This window comes from Heliangelus exortis, chromosome 6 (assembly GCF_036169615.1).
Source record: "Heliangelus exortis chromosome 6, bHelExo1.hap1, whole genome shotgun sequence".
Classification (NCBI taxonomy): Eukaryota; Metazoa; Chordata; class Aves; order Apodiformes; family Trochilidae; genus Heliangelus; species Heliangelus exortis.
The window spans coordinates 34,936,917-34,957,091 of record NC_092427.1 but is presented as its reverse complement, the minus strand read 5'-3'; the positions used below and the strand labels follow the sequence as shown (position 1 = coordinate 34,957,091).

At 39.1% G+C, this 20,175-nt stretch overlaps 1 protein-coding gene across 6 annotated transcripts in view; it reads right to left on the bottom strand.

Annotated features, from left to right (window-relative positions):
* Window positions 1-1,581: 1,581 nt before the first annotated feature.
* The window catches only part of MYO1B (myosin IB), a 120,310-nt gene continuing 101,716 nt past the window's right edge, over window positions 1,582-20,175 (bottom strand). For 2 of the 6 annotated variants that reach the window (XM_071747821.1, XM_071747819.1), the window contains exons 22-31: window positions 19,991-20,077; window positions 19,614-19,700; window positions 16,841-16,927; window positions 13,716-13,790; window positions 13,136-13,270; window positions 12,099-12,205; window positions 9,270-9,402; window positions 6,808-6,960; window positions 5,795-5,922; window positions 1,582-3,257 (exon numbers count right to left, since the gene is read on the bottom strand). In XM_071747821.1, coding sequence (XP_071603922.1) covers window positions 3,134-3,257; window positions 5,795-5,922; window positions 6,808-6,960; window positions 9,270-9,402; window positions 12,099-12,205; window positions 13,136-13,270; window positions 13,716-13,790; window positions 16,841-16,927; window positions 19,614-19,700; window positions 19,991-20,077 — 1,116 coding nt within the window. In that variant the 3' untranslated portion in view covers window positions 1,582-3,133. The remainder of the gene's footprint in view (window positions 3,258-5,794; window positions 5,923-6,807; window positions 6,961-9,269; window positions 9,403-12,098; window positions 12,206-13,135; window positions 13,271-13,715; window positions 13,791-16,840; window positions 16,928-19,613; window positions 19,701-19,990; window positions 20,078-20,175) is intronic. The other 4 variants (XM_071747823.1, XM_071747822.1, XM_071747825.1 and 1 more) reach the window with 2 other exon arrangements.

Below are 20,175 nucleotides of genomic sequence, written 5' to 3'. Positions count from 1 at the left end.
GGGGTTGTGAAAAAGGTTATTGTGAAGCAGTGAAAAAGACATGTTTCCTCTTAGGGAGTCATATACCAAACAAAAATCTTTTCTGTCTCCAAGTCAGATACCAGTGCTGTGTATATCTAACCTAAAAACCACTTGCCTGCAGTTATTAGATTTAATAGCAGTAAGGAAGATACAGATATAGAGAAAGTGTAAGTCTAGGAACAGAATTTTATTTGATTCTGGAAAGTATCATGCAACAAATCCCATTTTTTTAAATGATCCTTGCCCAGCTTTCAAGTGACAAATTAAAATTTACAAGTAAAAGTATGTGTAAGGTTAGCACCAGAGGAATGAAGAGTAGCCTCTTTACAACTTTGTTTGAAAGAAGAGCTGTTATAAATTTATAAAAGAAAACAGAGGAAAGGGGAAAAAAAAATCCAAGCTGACCTTGCATTTTAATTTTCAACATCCTAGATACTTAAATCTAAACATCAAGATACCAAGACTAACCCAAGCATGTCTAAATACTTCACATTCAGCAAAACTTACATGCTTTTTAATGTACAGAGCAAGTGTCAAAGGGCAACTATCACAAAGTGCCAACTAATACACCAGGTGAAAATTGGGAAGGTCCAGAAAAAGAAATGAAACAACAGGAATCAAAGTGAGGAATTTTCCCCCTCTTCTAGGCTTATGGTAGTGTAGCTGTCGTGAATGGTTGCAAAGATGAAAAAATGAAATATATGCATAAAAGGCCTGCCTGGGATAGGTCAAATATCCCAATAGTATGCAGTAATACTCTAATTTCATGGGCCAGATAGCTAGGAATGCTTAAACTAAACTCACATTTTCTTCTTGTAAGAAACTAGAGGATTGCATGAGACTTCAGATGTGAATTTTCCTTCTTTTGAATTTTTTTTAAATTTTTTTAAATTTTTTTTTTAATGTTTTAAACATTTGCCCTGTGATTTTTACAGTGAGCTTTACAAGATACTGAACTGTTTTACAAACTCTCCAATCTTTACTAAGCAGCAATTCTAACACAGGACTTAGGAGTTTTAAGTACCACGTGCTGTTTTCTTCAGTAATGAAATAAATGCTTTGCAGCATCCTAATTTTGCATTATAAACTGACACTATGATTTTTTTGTAAGCATCTCTGATTACAAACCATTTAAAATGATGTAAATTTTGCTAAACCATTCACCTGGTTCTGTTATTAAAAGAAGGGTTCAGCCTAAGATCATGAGGAAGAGGCAACTTTTGGTCACAGTTTGGAATCTTTTCATTCTCCCCCCATTCAAAGCCACGGGAGTGGACTTTTAACACCAAGTTAAGCAACCAGTTAAAGCCACCATTTTGCATCCAGATCAGAAGAAAACCATTTACTTTCATCCCAAAGCAAAATGTGGGACAACCCAAAGCAGCTCTGTTTTTTTTTTTTTTTTTTCTCAGACCAAGAACCACCAGCACTAAAACATCTATTGCAGAAAAGGCCATTTTAGGGCAGAGAAAAAACATTAACACTGAACCACCCTGAGGAGCCTCTGCAGCCACGAGAGCTTCAAAACTTTACTACTAGGAGAGTAACAAGACTCTGAACTTTTCTTTATCTTTCCTTTATTTAGGCTTGGACTTCCAGCACTTCACATCAGACACCCAGGGTCTTAATCATGCCCTATATAAGCCTGCAATAAAATAAAATAAAATAAAATACAATGCTTTCTCAACTGTCCTTACATCAACAAATCACACAGGCACATCCAACAAACCCTTCACTTGAGCAGTTAACTTCTGTCTTCAAAATGCATCTCTCCTCTTCAGGATTTCAACTAACACTGCTGGCTTAAGGAAAGATTAAGTGCAATCAGTTACACTGAAAAGTTTACAATGCAGCTCTTGATTGTGTTTTCTGTGCACACATTTACATCAGGCACACGAGAGTTATATAAAATAGTTTGGAGTACAAAAATATGGTTATAACATAGGAGTACCAAACAGCACAGAATCAGAACAGTTTTATTACCATACTACCAATTTATATACAGACCCCCAGATTAAGGATTTTCCTTTTTTTTTTTTTTTTTTTTTAAATTCTAAGTATTCTGCCCAAATTGACAACTGTAGTGTACACTCTAAACAGCTGCAAATTAACAACACAAATCTACTTTAACCCCTACATTGTCTATGCAGTCTGCACCAATCTGCTCTCTTGCACACAAAAAATGTATTATAAATAATTTTTCACAAAATGTCATGGATGCTTTATTGCACATTGTACATGCTGATATCTAAAAGAAAGGTTCAAACCCTTCACTTGACAACTAACCATTTAAATACCTGGTGGTTACTCGTGTTATGAATACTATTGCATTTTTTCAGGCTCTAACCTTAACTGAGAATTTAAAAGAAAATAAGCAGAACAGAAATTATGCCTCAAACTCTATATATCTGTGAGAGAAACAAGCTTCTTTACCTTGACTGATTTCTACTGTCTAGCTGTTAAAAACATCTGACCCGATTAAAAATCCTGTTTCCAAATTTCTGCTTTTTTTTTTTTTTCTTTTTCTCTTCACTACAAAATTATGCACGTAGCTGCTTGTATGCTCAGATATTCCTTCTTCTGTTTTGCAGAACTAGATGTTCCTGTGCTGTATGGCTAAAAAAGGATGAAGTTACAGAGGTTCTGGGGTTAGTGTGTTGGTCTCCCCAGTGGTGGCAGGCAGGAAGCCCATCAGAACACCAGACTGGGTCAGGAGAAAAAGACACTGGGCACAAGTGGCCATCAAGCACCGAGGCCATGTCTAGCTCCTGTCAAGCAGATCTCTAGATTAATATGAGTAATTTAACCCTAATATGTGGGTTTATGGTATGCTGAGCTAAAGTATGCCTGCTAAACACATGGTTCCTGGATATGACAGGTACATGCCAGCTGGTAAAAATGCCTCACTTGGTAAAAAAATCTGCATTTTGAGGGTTAAAATTCTGGCATAGAACAAAAAAGGTTAAAAAGGTCGATTGAGCAAACGTTTTGCCAAGGGTTTCTAAAGCTCTCAGCCACCAACAGCTCCAGAAAGGGGTAAAACTGGAAAAACCAAACAACTAAAATTGCACTATTACAAAGAAACAAGTCCATGAAGAGTCACCAGCTGCAGTTAAGGAACAGCCACTTCCAGGAGCCGATTGTTTTTTCGCTTGCAAGTTGGGATGTTGCCGTTTTTCTGGCTGCCTTGGATGAACTTCACACACACTTTGTCTTGTCTGAACTGGACCAGAAACCTAGGAGAGGGAATATATTATTTAGTTAAAGGTGGAAATAAAAACCACGTGGGGAGCAGGGCTCTTTTCAGGTTGAGCATCACTCCAAGAAGTCTCATTTTCTGGTCTGTATTAATAATAAATCTTCAGGAATAACAACAAAGCCATAGGTTATGGTATGGCTTGAGCCTCCTTCAAGTAGTACCTCTTCATTATTGCCTTTTTGCCTGTGACTCTGGACCTCTTCCAATAGTTAGGTTGCAATTCCTTCAGAAAAAAGGCAGTTTAAAGTCTAATTTCTAATTTAGAATTTGAATTTCTAATACACCAGAACTGAGGCAAAGACTTCCAACTGCTTCACCAAAGGGGCTCGACTGCTTTTATGGAAGGAAGCTAAATACTTCTGTAGCAACATTGGGAGTGCTCTTTTTCTGATTTATGCTTAATTTAATGTATCTGGTATTTTAGCAGCTCTAATTCTTCATTAGCCATTGCAGTCCACGGCTCAACAATTGGGAAAATTCAATTCATCCCCAGCAATCTCCAAATGTAGATATTTCCTACAGTCCAGGATAAATCATTCTGCATTTGACTCTTCACTTTTTACTGGAAATTTCACTGAATGCAGAGAAATGCTTAAAAAAAAAAAAAACCCAACAAAACAAACCCACAAAACCCATCAGGCTCCCGTGGAGCTTCAAACTTCTCCCTGATCTGGAGAGCAAGATTAAAAGTAATAAACAGGGCAGAGCTGCCTTTTGGCAGCTCACATGCAGTGGTTGCTGACCTAAAAAGTCCTTTTGTAGTAGAGCAGCTTTTCCCTTTTAGCATCCTTAAAAAGTCCTCCAGCAGAGTCCAAAAACTTCAAAGAATTTGTTCTCCAGCCGGAAACCACAAATCAAGCTGACTGCAGAGCTCAGGGGAGGAAGTGGCCTCTCCTGTGCTGAGCTGCTCTTCACTCCCCCTTTCCTGCTCCACAGCCCAAGTTGTGCAGTGGTCCCAGGCACAAAAGCACCCAGAAAACGTGAGAATATCTCATAGGCAATCATCTCCTGTCACCAACACTGCACCTCCCTGGACCCATCGTTCCAATATTATATATAAATGGTGTCTCTTCCTCAGCAGACCCCTTGCTCAACAGTATTTTTGGTTATGTCAGTTTTCTCCCCTAAATGCAGACAAAATAAGGCCACATTTGCTCCTGAATCCCTAATTGTGCTGTTATCTAAGCTCCAGCAGGGAGAAGAGGCTTCTGCTTCCCCATCAACAGAGATGGAACTGAAAACAGCTTAAAATTATTTAGTCTGGATGAACTCACAAATGCCTGTTGCTAGCATGGTTTTAATCTGCAAGACAAGAAGCAAAACCACATTCCCAAATGCAGGACTCCCAGAAAGGAGACTGCTTCCCAGATCCAAGGCAAGCAGGCAGGCCAGTGCAATGCATGCTTGTACTTTGTTTTAGTGGTTGATTTATTTGCAGCCATCATTAAACTAGAAACTTGGGACAGCCACGCTCTTTTAGAGGCTAAAACACACACCCTTGAGCAAATTAAATCCCATCTGGAAACACAGGAAAATGACAAATATAATTTTTAAGGAAAGAGGAAAATATAAGCCACCAAATCTGACCAGACAGACACTGTACTTGCCAGCAGGACTCTACAGTACAAGCAGTGCTGTGGAGCCAAAGGAACAGGTTTCAAGTTTTGCCTTCAGAAATTTGAGTTCACTCTCATTGTATTTTCTTCTTTAATTCAAAATCAATGAACCCCCAAAGCAATACTAATGAAATCAGGGGGCACTTCACACAGCAAGCTGAGCACATAAGGACGGGGGGTAAGTGAGGGACCCTTAGCAGGCTTGAGGAGTTCACACACACACACACAAACATTTTTATTCCATGGCTATGAGCACTTCAAGTGTATTCCTTACTGAAGGCCAAATATGAAACTGCACTGAGAAGAAAGAACTATTTGAGATGAAAGCTTTTTACCAAGCAAAGCTTTTTAGCAACCAAAAGACTCAAACTGACAACAGGTGGTTCAAACATCAGGAATTTTAAGAACATGTTTTTCACCTTCAGAGAAGACAAGGGTGAGCTCTATAGACCCACATTACCAGCACCATCATTGCTGCATGTGTTTGGGGGGAGCTTTTTGTTCTGTTTTAGTTGTTTTCACTAGAACTTGGCACCTAGTGTCCACTCTAATAAATATCTCATGGGAATACGTGAACTTTTCAGTCACACGCAAAATGATTCTTTCAAATGTGGGATCTCTTAATTATTTCCACAGCAGGAATTCTGTTTCATAGCCCTGCTTGAAACTACCTTAAGAAAACCACTTTTTCTCACAGACTTTCAAGGAAATAAGAGCCAAAACATGTATTAGAAATGAGTACACGCTGAAAATTGGATCCTTATTTATAAATATTCTCTCAAAATAAGATCAGTACTAGGTACATAGCAGTGTTTTTTTGGTTTTTTTTTGTAGCTTTAGATACTTTTTTGGAATGTTGCATCAAGGAAATGGACTTTTAAGCCAACAAGAAACTCACTCATCAGATATCTCAATGTTGAGCTTCTGTTTGGTTTGGCTGAGAGTCGTGCGGTAAAGTTTCGTGGCCATCTCGATAAGGTGATCACTGCTGAGCAGGAAATCTCCTTTCCCAGCTGCTTCTGAACCCTGCAACAGAAAGGAAAGTTGTTAGGGACTCCCAAAACCTAGGATATGAAAAATGTAAAACCTCCTGATCAGCTGCCATTTCATAAGGAAATGCTCCTCCCCGTGCAATGGAACAAGTCTTTTGGCTTTGAAGTGAAATAGGGTTGCAGTGCAGTGTACAGGATCACACCACAAACTTTTGAGGAGGTTAGAAAGCCCTTCTGACCCTAAAGAAGAATCACCTTTATTTGTCCTACAAAACTGTAGGGTTTCTCTGTCCCTCTTCTGGCTCCATGGCATTTCAGAAAGGAAGAGAAACCAATTCCTGACACCAGGAGTAGGATGAAGGTGGTCGGTGTGAAAAGACACCCTACAGGACATTCTTCAAATCCATTTTAATCTAGAATACAAATACCAATTTAATGGTTTTAGCAGAGCAATGCTAGCACTGCAAAGAACCAAATATAGCACTGAGCTGAGTTCTTCACAACTGAGTAACTAAATTACAGCTGGGCTGTGATGTGGATTTCCTGGCATCCCATAAAGGGGAGAGAACTATTCTGCCAGTGTGTCAGGAAGAATTATATGAGCAGCTAAAAAGGAAAACACTGCCACAAGGTATCCAGACCAGATTAAAGGCCCATATTACAAATGCAAAACTCCCATCCTGAAAAGGCTGCAGTGAAAAATGAAGTCTGAGTTTCACAAGTCAGTGATCATCCATAACATCATGACTGCTCTCATTTGGCTTCAGTAGCTTTAAATCAAAGTTTTTCCAGATATGGCAAAGTTCAATGCAATTCTAAACCTCCAGGCTAACCACTTGAATGCTTTAAGATAATTAAAAAACAAATTTTTACATCACTGCATGTAAACCAGTCATATTGTCATAATGTTGTAACAAACCTCCTTGAGGTGCACGGCAAAGAAACCATCATTTTGGGAGCTCATGGACACTTTGGTAACATCTCCCAGTGGAACCTCTGACTTGATATTCCCAGATTTTTGATCAGCAAGAAGGACGTTGTTTTTGGTTAACAAGAAAATCCTGGATGTAGCCTGGGAAAATACAAACACCATAATCTACACAAAGAGAGAACTGGTCTTCACTGAGCACCTACAAAGACCCCAAGCAGTTCATGGAGTTCCTAAGCTTGGCCCACACCACTAAACACAAACTCTTGCTGTGTAGTAAAATCTGCAGATCAGTTAAAATCAGGTCAAATTTATTTGTGTCTAATTATAGACTGAGAAGCTTAGCTCATTTTGGCAGCACATGTCCTTAAATACCAGCAGTCCCTTTAATTGCCAGCTTAAGAGTTATAAAATTCAGAAACTGAAACTCAGAAACTATGCAAATCAAGATAACCTCATTTTTCATGCTCTATCAGGCCCCAGGAAAACAAATGTACCATATCAGTGACAGCTAATTCAGGGCTAAGCCTCACTATTTGCTGTTATTCACCAAACCTGTGTTGCAGAACAACAGAAATAATGTAGGTATTCTCAGTTTTATGTTCTGCTTCCTTTATCTATTGGAATTATTCTTTAAGAGGATACATATTCATACTTTCAACTATTTTAAAAGCCTGAATAAATTCATCTTTGAAGGTAATGAGAAATGAGAGCTTAAGCTACATACAGCTTTTTCACCTGTAGAGGTTTAAATAATGAAATCTTAACTATTATAATTAAGAAGTAGCTGTCTTAAGCATATAGAACCATAGCTCATTATGAATTTTTTTTCTCTCTCTCTTTTTTTTTTTTTTTTTAATACTCTTGAGAGTTGTAGACTATGCAAGTACAGGAAAGATATTGTCTTCATTTAATTAGTTTCCCTTAAACTGGAAAATTAACTTGGCATCAACAACAGGCAACCTAATTTCACTCCTACAAATGCATAAGTGACATCTCCATCTACAAAGCTGAGATTTACTATTTTTTTATATTTAGACAGATATGGTGAAAACAATTACATGTACTAAGGGAAATAATACATCCTGCTTTAATAAGTATCATTTAAATGCAAAACAAGTTCTGCGTTGGCAGAATAAGAAAGTACCTGACATATTTAACAGCTTTATTCAAATGATACAAGAACTTGCCTCTTCATTCCAAAAAGCTTTTAATACCAATCAGGAGATGGGCAAAACTAGCAAAATCTGCCACTCACAATTTTAAAACCTAACCAGATGTGATAATGAGGAGCTTGAACGACAGCGTGAACTTGAATGGTTGAGATTTCTAAATAGTTGAACAAAACCAATATCCTTTAAATTTTTTATTTTCTCCAAACAGCAAAAAGAAGATCTAAGTTTGGCACAGAGGCTACCTCAGTTGTGAAACAATTCAGCCTGCAACCAGTTGATGAGATGTCTTTTTTTATACGTCGCTGAAACCAAAAACCCAAACAAGATTTTTATAATCTTTATGCAAATTTTAAATGGGTGCTTAAAATCACCATAGAATCATAGAATCCTAGAATCCTAGGGGTTGGAAGGGACCTGGAAAGATCATCTAGTCCAACCCCCCCTGCCAGAGCAGGGCCCCCTAGAGTACATCCCCTAGGAACGTGTCCAGGTGGGTTTTGAATGTCTCCAGTGAAGGAGACTCCACAACCCCCCTGGGCAGCCTGTTCCAGGGCTCTGTCACCCTTACAGTAAAAAAATGTTTTCTGATATTCAACTTGAACCTCCTATGCTCCAATTTACACCCATTACCCCTTGTCCTATCACTGGTCACCACTGAGAAAAGCCTAACTCCATCTTCCTGACACTCACCCCTTACATATTTGAAAACATTGATGAGGTCACCCCTCAGCCTCCTTTTCTCCAAACTAAAGAGACCCAGCTCCCTCAGCCTTTCCTCATAAGGGAGATGTTCCACTCCCTTAATCATCTCAGTAGCTCTGCGCTGGACTCTTTCAAGCACTTCCCTGTCCTTCTTGAACTGAGGGGCCCAGAACTGGACACAATACTCCAGGTGTGGCCTCACCAATGCAGAATAGAGGGGGAGGAGAACCTCTCTTGACCTACTAACCACACCCTTTCTAATGCACCCCAGGATGCCATTGGCCTTCTTGGCCACAAGGGCACATTGCTGGCTCATGGGCATCTTCTTGTCTACCAGGACCCCCAGGTCTCTTTCACCTCCACTGCTCTCCAGCAGCTCAGCCCCCAACCTATACTGGGACATCGTGTTGTTAGTTTATATACACCAGTTTATATACATCCAACATTCCAGTCCTGCCCTTAAAAAATGGCATTTCTTAAACCCTCAGACTATTCCACAACAGTAATAAAGTCTCCTCAGTTTATTTATAACAAAAATTATCTTCTCCTCTGGCTGAGCCAATGCCACTTTATTACCTTCCCATTAGCTCTGTTGATCTTATTCACAACTTCTGCAATAATGATCTTTTCATCCACAGCATCTTTAAGTTTTTTGTACTTGGGGTTCTTGCTGATTTCCAAGTAGGCCCCTTGGAATGGCTGCCCAACGCTGCCAAGCAAAAAGAGAAACTTGAAATTAACAGAAATCATGGGAAAAAAAGTAAACCTCTTGAAACCCTCAGTGTACCAAAGCTTGAGGAAACTTCTGGCAGTGAAGACTCCTTGAAAAGGAGGTTTTTGGTGCATCTCCTGGCTCCATACAACCTGCAGCAGAACCTCTCTTCCGAGGGAAGTAATTGCTGCTTTTTTTTTTTTTTTTATTATTATTTTTATTTTTTTATTTTTTTTCAAAGACCACTTTGTTCAGTTGATCCAGAAACCTCTCTTCTCACCATTCCTACCTGATTTTAGCTACAGCAGCACAAAATAATCCATCTAGGTGAACACACTATATAACTGAATGCACACAGGGCTCTAAATGTTGTCCTTGAGCTCTGCTCCAAACCTTTTGAGGTTGGTACCTCTGTCCCCTCACTGTGGTGGTGTTGGCATCAATGTGGATCTATGAAAATAACTGGGGAATTGCTTCAAAGTAGTGTGGATATACCCCCCAGCACAATATCCCAGGGGAAAAAGAAAGGAGAAAGAGTTGTTCTGTGTTAGACACAGAATCTTGTATAAATTAACAGCACAATGATGGTGAAAAAAGGGAAATTTATCACCCAAGGCAGTAATGGGATTTTGGTTTTCCTTGCTCTGGAAACATTTTCTAATTAAATGGGCCAAATTGCTATGGGTATCAGACACAGCCTTGCATGTGAAATCAATTTTGCTTTAAAATCACCCCCTAACAGAGGAAATGAAGCTTCAGTAGGACTGACACCTCTGCTCTGCTGCAGTGTTTCAGGGGGACAGGGGAGACCTTGGCTTCAGGATGTGCTGGTTTTTTGTTAAACCTGTGACAGCTCTTCAAGACTTTGCTCTTGCAAATCACTGCATCTGTAACCACCTCAGGGTTGTGCAGTCACTTGAACCAATCACTGTGATTAAATTACTGCCAAAGTACTAAGTGCAAGGCTTTGCCCAAGAGGAACCAACGTGTTACAGCACAACCTTTGTAATTTCACCTCTTCAGGCAGGGAGATGGGAGAGGAAAGGAAGGGTAGTGGTATTTTTGAACACACAAGTCCCTCTCAATAGTGTTATTATACACAGAAAATTAGCTACACCCTATGAACCATTATCACACCAAATAATCAGAAACTTTTGACAGTGATTTCCTTCACCTTTAAGCTCATCGGCTCTGAATAAAAGAAAAAAAAAGATGGAATTACTTCCAAATGACTGCAGGGTGGGGAAAGCATTCTAACTTTCTACCACACAGGAGCTCTGGGGGCTTTTTTGTTTTATGAATCAGCATTATGAAGCCAGAGTCACCAAAACTGTAGATTCCCTGTGGGGACTTTTTTTGTCCCTTGTCAAATGATGGCGAAGTGCAACCTAAAAATCAAGTTACCCTCTATCAAATATGCCACTTGACTGAGATAAATAAAATTCCTTCCTTCCCTAGGAGCTGTATGCTGATCAGATTTATACTGATTCACAGCTAAAAAACCTGCCTGCTCTTAGTAAAGTCCAAAGGCAGCATCTTTCCCTTTTCCCAGCAACATAAAAAAGACATCCCAAAGCAAATAAGGAACAAACCACAAGCTGACATCTACAGCCATTAACTAAGTGATCTACTGAAGGGGAGAGAAACATACTGAGCCCACCATGGGAAAAAAGGAAACGTCTCAATACAAAAATGAAAGAAAACAAAACCAATAAAACACACAAAGAACCAAACAGAGCTCATCCATGCACGGAACTTCCCTCTTCAACCTGTAGATTCCTGTTCCTCCCTCTGCTGAGCCTTGCCTCTTGCTTTATAGTGCCTTATTTCTGCTCACCTCAAAGAAAACTCTCCTGAGATGGACAAGAACTTTGTTTTCAAGTAGCTTTTTATGTGAACAGGAGCTTAGAAATTATATTTTAAGTTCAACTTCTTTTAAGGACATGGGAGCTCTATTTTGTTTCATTACATGCCAAGAAAAACCAACAAAAAGGGGCATTCCTTAAGTAAAATCTGATACTAGTACACTTTCTTGAGCAAAGTTAGCTCTGCAGAAAGTAATGACAAGAATTTACTGGGTTTTAAGAACTCAGTGATCTGAGAAACCATAAAACCTTTTAGGAGATTTACAAAAATCTCCAAAGAAAACCGAGAAAAAAATTAATTCTAAAGTGGAAATTAAATTCAAAGCACATTCTGGGGGGGGCAAGGAACCTCTCAAAAAGATACATACCAATGTATCAAACTCCTAAATCACCCAGATTTCACACTGGAGCATTTTGCAGGATGTATTAAGTTTGAACATTAAGTTTGATCCCTGGGTGCCAGTGGCACCTGGAGCCATTCAGTTCACTCTGCAGGTCCTGGCTGCAGGAACCAACGTGCTGGAAACTAAGGGAAAGGGTGAGATTTATGCCTTTCTACAAGGTCTCCAAATTTTTATGATGTGAGCAGGTTCTGGGGGCTAGAACCACAAAATGTCAGTGGCATCACAGCATTAGTGAGATGCAATGTGTAAGATGGAGGCAAACAGAGGTCAGTTGGCCAGGACTGTAAAGTGAAATGATGGAGAGACATTGTCAAACAAGCAAAATGCACTTTGCTGCCTAAGACAAGCAGCAAAATTAATTTCTCAGTTCTAGGTAAGACTATTGAATTTACTGTATACTCTAAGCAGCAGAACAAACCATTACCTGGCTGGATATAAAGCCTTCTTGTCCTTGAAAAGTTCACTGGCTTCCAGTTTTTCTTCATATATGAGCTTCTGCTGATCTGTGAACTGGTCTCTGTACTTTTTACACTACAAAACATGATTATGTTAAACATATCCCCCCCCCAAAAAAATAATTATCCCTCCCAATCTGATTTGAAGCAGCAGCACCACAGCCTCATGTTTGCTTATTGCTCAAGATGCAAATTCTTTGTGTGCTTCTGAAATGATTCAGTTCCACCCCACATGCCACTGGAGCACAAGTAGCAAACAGCAGAGGTGGTTTTCTCCTCACTTATTCTAGAGGTTTCTGAATTACACCAAACCCAGCCTTCTAAAACCTCTCATTTTAAGCACATTTGAAGATGATCTTAATCTATCAGACCCCAGACACTGGAAGATTGTACTCAAAAACTGCACAGAAACATATATAATTCCATGATTCTGGAAGTTTGTGTGAGTAAAGAACAAATCTCAGATGAGAGGATGAATTTTGCAGGCTCAGAAGGAAAAATTGTTCCTTGAGAACTCACAGAAAATAGAGCCCAAAGGCTCACTAAAACATTTCATCAACACTTTTGCAGCTTCTTGCCCTTCTCTCCATCCAAAGGTCCAAAATAAATTACACTTAGACCAACACTGGAAGAACCAGGTGGAATTTTTTACTTTTTGAACTGTGGTTAAGAGCTTGTCCCAGTCCTGGCCATGCACACAAGTATTAGAAGCCAATTAATTATTAAAATTACCAATTAATGGGCAACAGGCAGACTGCTTTACTATGAAGTTAAAAGCTGATGGCAGGAAGCAATCTTCTTTCCCTAGCCCCAGAAAGGAGCAGGCAGGATAGTTATACTCCTTGCAGGCCAAAAAAAAAGGAATAAAAGACATTTCTTCCAAAGAAATAAAACCATTCTGGCTGGAAGAGGAAGAAATACACCCTAAAAATAGATTCTTCATGAACAAAGCTACTGGAAATCATGTGATGGGGTTCTGTGCAAACCAGACCAGAATGTGTCCTACCCTCCACAAATGGAAAATCCTCTTAAGTTCCTTGTGAGTTGAATCCAAGAAAAGGTAAGGTCTTGCTGGCCAGTTTTTGTCTATTGGTGATAAAGAAGGCATCTTGTTCTTCATTTCCAGGAAGTATTTCTGCATCTGTGATAAAATTGAAGCAAGATGTTCTATTAATGTTGAAGCACCAGAGTTATTGAAACAAGCAAGGAAAAGCAGATGTTCTGTGATTAAAAGCACAGGTACCAGACTGCAACCACTCAGTTTCAATAACCCTGAAAATGGATTGAAAAAGCCAGGCTGAGAAATGCAGATTTAGATGTCATACAAGTGTGGCAAATGCTTAATTAGTGTCATTCTCCCACCTTCAAAACACTATTTCTATCTTGTCTTTGCAACACCCAAATATTTGCCATTTCTCTATATGCTTAGCATAGACTTTTCCTTACAAAGACCATAATGCAGCTGCTACTTTTCTTAGAAAACAAAAACTTTAAATACCAAAAATTATCCAAATATATATATCAAATATACATCCAAATATAATATACCAAATATATCCATGTGCTTTGTATGGTTATATACATACAAGTCTCTGGAGGGTAAATTCATAAATTTTTCTTCCAGCATTGGCTCTGAAGAATTTCCTGTACTCTCTACGGACCTGAAAAGTAAAAAAAAAAACAACCTAAAGTGAATACAAAGAATAAATTTATTTCCACAGGTTCTCTTTTATAAACTTCATGTCAGAAAATACTAATAAAAAGCACACAAACATGCAAAGTGTTCCCTGAAATAGGAATACTAACTGGTTATATTCAAAATATATGAACCAAGAGTTACCTTGGGTGACCTGAGAACAGTAATTTGCAAATCTAACAGAAATTTTAATACTCTCTTCTGAAAAGGCAAGATATTCAAATATTCTTGAATTCACAGCATGAATCCATTTGCTTAGGCTTTTGCATACAACTGGACTGGAAAAGGTCACAGAGCATCAGAAATACAGATTTTATTTTGTCTGAAGCAACAGTGACACTGAACTGATACTAATTACATAGCTAACTCATTAACTGTTTCTGATTTTTCTCCTTTAAGACTCTTACTACACAGTTTCCTGTAATTAAAAAAGTGATTATTTTTGTTCAGAGCAGACTTATACTGTCTTTTCAGTCTTCATTCCAAAAGGAAGTTTTTAAGCACTTGCAAACAGCAGAGAGCCAGCACAAAGATGGTATAAATTCACCTTGAGATGTGCTCCTGAGACTTAATTAAAAACAAAAAAACAAACCAAAAAAAACCTGCAAAAAAGTGATCATTGAGAATGATTTCTGCAAGTGCTACTATTTTATATGTGCTTATTAATGCAGGTTTCAGAGTACTTGTTTTGCCCTTGGTATTTCTCAGTCCTGATTAGCATGGGACCTAAATTCTCCCTGTCAGAAAACCCAGTTTGGGAGAGCACACAACTGGTTTGCAGGTTTTTTTTCCTGCAGCCCATGCTGACATTAAGTGAGCTGATACATCCTCCAACAGTTCTCTAACTTTGGCACAGCCTGCAACACACCTGTTGGAAGTTTTGAGCAAAAACCAGGGAAAACATTGTGGCTTTGCATAATTTACCCCAGAGCAAATTTAGTGGTTTTTAGCTAAATCCCTCTCTGTTGCTGAGTTCACCCTAACCTGAAAATAAAGAAAAAACCATGGAGGAAAAACCCACATCGACTTAGAAGGAAGAGTTTGCTTGGCTTATCCTGGTGCATTTTCAGCCCCATACTGAGTGCCCTGCATGTTAAGATAAAGCAGTTTTGAAAGCAAAAATCTGTCACCTATGTGGGATTTAAAAAAAAACAACCCACAGATAAATGGGGTTTGCTTAATTACACATCAAAATGCACCAAATTGGGCAACATTCAGCTGTCTTCATTCTCTGCGAATACAACACAGGATTTTTTTTTCCTCTTTGCTTTCCCAGAAAAATTGTTCTAGTTCTCATTCCCTGATTTTCTCCAAGGTTTAGTACATTCTTTATTTATTATTCAGGGATGGAAATTAACACACTCAAAGCCACTCCAGCCACAGTCATTCCAAATCTCACCCTCTTCTCCTTGGCTCTCTTTAATGATGTTGCTTTGTATTATTCTTCCTGAGCTGGAAGGTGTGCAAATTAATTTGGAATAAAGGGACTATTATATATATATCTACCCACTCTTTTTTATTGGAGCTGCAGGGAAGCTGCAAAGCAAGCACTGAGAAATGCAAGCCATTCCAGAAAAGCCTAAGTCTGGAAATTAGCATAAATGCTATTAAAATATTATAATAATAATAATAATGACTCAAGAATTGATGAGCACCTGTATCAACTTTAAATTTTCACCTCTATGTGTCATGGGTGAAAAAACTTTTGCCATCAGACAAATGAGAAATATCTGTGGTAATAGTGATCTATTGTTCTTATGCAGAGAAATCTTTATGTTTTAGGTGAGACAGAAGTGCTGCTTGGACTACTTAAAAAAGAAAAAAAAAAATTAAAAAAACCACAGCACAGACAGGTAGAAACATATCCCTGCTGTAATGTGCCTTAAAGCTTTTGGATTCACCAGTTTTCATTTAAATGCTGCTGTTTGATATAAAACAGCCTCCAAGTTCTCAGGAGGGACATATTCTTGTTTGAAAATCATAAAACCAGACCCACTTTGGCAGTAGTTCTTAAAGTGTGATTCTGGTCTGCAAAACAACTTCTTAAAATGGCTCCTTTGTATTTCCAGCTCTGGTTTCCACGTGGGTAAGGGAATTCTTCTATAGATACAGATGGATATATAGATACAACCTATTTAATTTTATGTTTTTTAGCTCTTTTGCCCATTTCATCATTCACAGAGTAAGTGTAAGAATGTGAGAGCTGGGTTTTACTTTGCATTATCAAGGGAATTGTTCCCTTTTATACTTCTGCAGAATAACAATATTCCTGTTAGGAAAAGTGACACCCAGCCAAACCAAAGTGCTCCAGGTTCCCACAGCTCTTCAGGACTGCACCTGCACGTCTGAAAACTGTGTTCATTTGGGCACAGACCTGAAACATCTCAAGGTGCCATTTTCACAGTCTATTTACAGAGCAGAATGACATTTTCCCAGATTACAAATGTGTTTTCTTTCGCCAACCAGTCCTTGAAAGCGAGAGACGGAAAATAAAAATAAAAAACCCCACTCTTGTAGGTCTCAATTTTTCTGGGAATTCTCAGCTGCCACCAAGCAGTAGGTAATTGCATGCAATGCCATGCCCTGAAAAGTCTTGATGGGAGTGCCAAGACATGATTTGACACCGTGCCCTTGGCTCTGGGGTCAGGGGTCTGATGCTGAGCAGCAGTGAGAGTCAACCAGCTCCACCCCATTTCCCATTCCAACAAGGAGAGGTCACAAAAAGAAAAGACATCCTTGTAATCTCTGACAACGCAGGTCAGGTTTTTAATTCAACACTCACAATCCCTTTTAGTCTGGTCTTTGTCTTTCAGCTGAAAACTGAAGTGACAAAACCCACTGATGCCCAAACACGAGGCATTTTCCAGCTTACGGATTTTTCGGTTAAGCCCGCGACGAAGTTCAGCAGCGTTAATTCTGTGCAAAAACCATCCCACCAAACTGCTTATTTAGTGTTAGTAAGGTGCCACGCTTTACTGAGTTCATGTTGACAGACAGGAGTGTTTGAGAAAATACCTTCAGTCCAAGCCAGTAAGCCCAAATGACTGCAACAGCATGCTTACGCCTAGCCTCCTCCTTCAAGCGTTTCAATTCCCTTCGAGCCTAAAAGGTTCAGATAGTGAACAAAAGAGACAGCCCGATGCAGACAGCACAACCATCAGGGAAAAGCTTCTCCCAAGAACAGCCAACTTACAATCAAGGTACAGCAAGATGGAAGGAACAGCATTTGAACCTTTAAAACCCTAGGTGTCGGTGGGACTTGGGGGTGAAGGTCAAAAAAGCCTCCACTGCTGCCTCAGGGGCACGTACAGAGGAGAATTTTGGGTGCCCTGTTATTGGGTATCAGTGATTCCACCTCCTGTGCACACCTTGCAATCAGTGGCAAGTATCTTGTCACTCAGTTCTAGAGGAGAACTTTGCCCACAGCTGCAGGATCAAAATGATGCACAGGAAAACCAAGACTTGGTAAAATTCCACTCGCTCCTTCCACTGCCAAATGCTTGGACAGAAGAGAATCAGCTCTGAAGCTACTTATGCAATGATGAATTACCAGCACTGCACTGAGGGCTTTTGTCCTGTTTGTTGTGGGGTTTTTCATATTTTCATTTTTAAAAATTTTCCAGCCTGGTAAATTATGTCTGTCTTTACAGAAAGCAGACAAACACCAAACCTACTGCCTTCCCCAGGTACCAAAGATAGGCACCTACCTACACCTCATCAATCCCTGCCACTTTAGTGTTTTGCAAAGTGTTCTAAACACAAAGGCCTGTGTGGGTAACTGAACAGCAGCTCCCATTTTCAGAGACACCCTTTATCCAGTTATCTGATGACAAAAAGTCAAGGAAAACCCAGAATTCCAGTATTTTAGGATCAGCAGCTGTAGCAATATATCTGCAGGTGTCAGGTTATACATTGCCAGACAGACTTGTGCAGCAGCAGCTCCAGCCTGGGCCAGTTATGCTTTTCTGATGGATCCAGAAAGGTTAATTTGCATTAGATGTAGGCTCTGAGAGAGAATATTTTTTCACTCATCTGCTTGGGATAAAAAGCAAGGACAAGCAACAGGGACTCTGCAAAGCAAAGGATTTGTCTGTCTTGTGAAAAGGAAGGAAACTGAGTACTTGAGGTCTACAGCTTGGGAGTTTTGTTGCTGTTTGATTTGGTTTTGGTTTTGATTTTGGGTAAAGAATTGATCCCTCAGTATAACTTGAAGAAATTTGTGTTCCAAATATTCCCTTAGAAAAAGATAAAACATCCTACCAATAACAAGTTTTATTTTTTATCAGATTCTGCAAATAATTTTCTGATCTTAACCCATTTTGATTATTACCTTCAGAAATATATACGTGTTATATTTAGATTATTTATATTTAAAGAGTAAGGAGGCACTTCATCAAATATCTGTGAGCCAGTTGATCAAAATGACTACTAAACATATTAAAAATTATCCAAACCTACTAAATAGTTAAATGAGGAGCTCTAACACAGTTAACATTATTATATGTATTGCATTGCTTTCTGGATGTGTCCTTTTTAATTGGAAATTTAAGCCTAGGAAAGTAAGCATCACTTCTGCAGTACTGCACCAGTTTTGGGGGGAAAGAAAATCTAATTAAAAATAAAACAAATTGTCAATGGGATTTGAAAATTCAAATAAATGTAGAGAAACGAGGGGTCTTTATTTACCTAAATAGCAAGCTAGAACTGAAAAGATGCAAAGATCCCTCTTTAGTATGAGGGAAATTCTGTGCATGTTTTTTTTTTTTATTCCCAGGGTTGCCATTTCATTACAAACCTCAGAGATTTTAACAAAACAGCAAAGGTCAAGCTCAGTGTTACACTCCAGATGTAATTTGAGCACGTTTCTCTCTGGCTGGCAAGATGTCCTGACATTACCCCCACACACACACCTTAAATAATAACTGGGAAATGTTTTAAACAATGTATTTAACTGTGGTTTTCAACTAAGGTATGAATTCATTAATTGAAACCAATACATTTTTGACCTCTGGTGAGCAGCATTTCCAATGTTCACATAACCCACAATTGCAGGCTGTGGATTAGCAAGAATCTTTCAGTGGGACTTTGCTTCTGAAAACAAACAGCTGATGCTGAGATTCCTGGGATTTTTCTAGGGCTGTAAGTTTAGAATTGCAAACTAACATCATTTTCAGCTAAAAGATCAGGTCGTAAAACTTTGCTTTTCTTGTATCTACTGATTTTTCCTTACTGGCTCAAAATCACAGCCAGGGAATCAATCATACCAATTAAAACTAAAATTTAGCAAACTTAATAGTGTTGTTTTGACTTGGAAATGAACATTGCCCAGGGTGCAGAATACACAGCCTGGGGAAAATCTCAACTGTTTTACTCAGACAGTGTCACTGAAAGCACTTGTTGGAGGAGGGGGGGAAACCACACCAAAAAAACCCAACCTCCTTTTCCCCTGCAAACCATGCTTTGCATATTCACACATCATTAAATGCAGTTCCTAATTTGAGAATCCTGTAGTCTAGTAATTTTTAATCTAGCCTTGTGGCTCGTTAGTGCAAATCACTACTTGGCTGCCATGCAAAGAATTCCCTACTGTGTAAAAAACCCATGATGCACAGAATGTTTTCAGATGTATTAAGTGTGGCATGAATGGAAATGGAAGGAATCAACGACCATGCTCTATTATTTCAAAGTCAATGGGATTAGTCAATAACTCTCACTATTAACTACTGATTAAGTATTGATATTGTTGGGTAATGAAGGAGGGGGGGCATGTGATAGGTGCATGAAGTACCTTATATCCAAGCCAGTAAGCCCAAATAACAGCAATAGCATGTTTATTCCTAGCCTCCTCCTTCAGTCGTCTCAGTTCCCTTCGTGCCTGTGGTGCATTTGGAAAGGGGATATAGAAAAGCTTAGGAAAGAAAAGGTTACTGCAAGTTCCCAATGGTGCAAGGAAGGAAGGAAGAAACCATTCCCTGCAAACAGCAATTATCAAAGCGTGGCCCAGCTTCCCAGACTGCACCAGCTAAAACATGTTAGCAGCAAAGAGAAATATAAAAACCAGTCTTTTAAGCCACTGAAAAGATTCCCAGCTAGCTTTAGCCTGAAGGGCCTTCCTCATTCTATGCAGAGACAATCATGGGCCAAAGATTTTTGCCATTTTCTTACCTGGGTACCATGCCAATAAGCTGCAATTATTGTGGCAGCCTCGTTACAACGCTTCTGGTGCTTAAGTTCCCAAAGAAGCTTCCGGGCCTGCAAAAAAAAAAAAAAAAAAAAAAAAAAGGAAAGCATTATTTTATTCAAATAAATAATCAGCATCCCTTAACCATTTTACACTCAGGCACTGCAAC